The 1613-nt window shown below is 43.0% G+C and overlaps 1 protein-coding gene across 1 annotated transcript in view; it reads right to left on the bottom strand.

Moving 5' to 3' along the window:
• The window catches only part of allc (allantoicase), a gene marked incomplete at its 5' end in the record, with an annotated part of 3834 nt that extends 2756 nt beyond the window's left edge, over nt 1-1078 (bottom strand). Inside the window, 2 exons of the mRNA XM_031840308.1 lie at nt 394-473; nt 931-1078. Coding sequence (XP_031696168.1) covers nt 394-473; nt 931-1078 — 228 coding nt within the window. The remainder of the gene's footprint in view (nt 1-393; nt 474-930) is intronic.
• Between the last annotated feature and the right edge of the window lie 535 nt (nt 1079-1613).

The following is a 1613-nucleotide window of genomic DNA, read 5'->3' on the forward strand; positions in this document are numbered from 1 at the left end:
TCATATGACTCTAGAGGGGAACGTAGAGGGTCATATTACTCTAGAGGGGAATGTAGAGTGTCATATGACTCTAGAGGGGAACGTAGAGCGCCATATGACTAGAGGGGAATGTAGAGCGTCATATGATTCTAGAGGGGAACGTAGTGCGTCATATGACTAGAGAGGAACGTAGAGTGTCATATGACTCTAGAGGGGAACGTAGAGCGTCATATGACTCTACAGGGGAACGTAGTGCGTCATATGACTCTAGAGAGGAACGTAGAGCGTCATATGACTCTAGAGAGGAACGTAGAGCGTCATATGACTAGTTGGAAGCTTATAGCCGCTGAACAGGCGTTACTATTCGACGAGTTTTGAGTGAGAACGTGTTGACACTCCACAGGTCAGTGTTACCTTGGCGACAGCAGCCAGCTGACCGTCGGAGGCGGCCATGCCGGTTCGGTCTCCCTCCAGGCTGAAGGGGGGCGGTTTGTCTGGTGAAGAACAGGTCAGTGTTAGTTCAGGACAGTCCCATATGTCTCATACTGAGTCACAGTTAGAGGTGGTGTTTTAGCTGACTACTGTATAGCGTCGGCCATCTTGTCATTTCTGTTTGTGTTTTCGTTCAGTGGTTTGCTTCCTAGTGGACACATGAGATTAAACCAAAGCAAATACAAACAATGTGCTTTCACACAGCCCAAAGATTCAGCTCTACAACAGACGAGGACCATTGAGTCTCTATCTGTGTACCTTTTAAAGTGTCTAACAAACTAAATAACTCATGTTGTTCTGTGTGCACATATAGAATCTGTCACTAATTCATTGTAAAATGTTAATTTCATGTAAATGAAGTTTGTTTGGTACCAACGGACCCGGCGTTTGTTATCTTTCTCACTAAGTAACAGAGAGAGTCTCATAGTTTAGTCTAACGAGGATCAGAGGAGCTGGTACCCAGACAGCCGGCCTGGATGGAGACGGAGGGCGAGTGGTTTCCAGTGAAGAAGGACGTGTCGACATCGAGGCCGTAGATCAGTCCTGGTACTCCCAGCTGGACGATGCTCCAGTCATGACCTCCACAGAGAGTTAGAGAGAAGAAGTGACGTCAGACGGAACAGATACATCGACGTACGAGCACTCAGAGGCCATGGATGCTGGAGGGCACATTGCATTTAATAAAGAGAAAGATCAATATCAGTTCATTGCAGACGTATTTACTGATGAGTCAGCTGATCAGTAAGTGTCACAGATTGAGTTTGAGGACGTTTAGAGTCTCCGTCACACAGTTTGTCCTCCAGAGAGTGCTGTCTCGTCTCTTAAAGAGACCAAAGAAAGAGACACAATGATCTGATGTTTCTGTAAGTAGTCTCATATCGATTTATTTCACATTTACATGATATATATTACTGTAAATCAATGCTGTAATTACTACAACCCTCAGTACTATATATATGATGTATCACAATATTCTCCTTTGTTTGATGTGTACTTTGTATTATTATATTTGTACTGTATATTGTATGTACAGTATAGTCTACATACTGTAACATTAAATCTCTTATTATGTTATTGTGTATATTGAACTCATTATTCACACCGATACAGTTTACTCATTGTGGATGATGAACTTATATAAT

This window comes from Anarrhichthys ocellatus, unplaced genomic scaffold (assembly GCF_004355925.1).
Source record: "Anarrhichthys ocellatus isolate YVR2014 unplaced genomic scaffold, GSC_Weel_1.0 scaffold2592, whole genome shotgun sequence".
NCBI classification, from domain to species: domain Eukaryota; kingdom Metazoa; phylum Chordata; class Actinopteri; order Perciformes; family Anarhichadidae; genus Anarrhichthys; species Anarrhichthys ocellatus.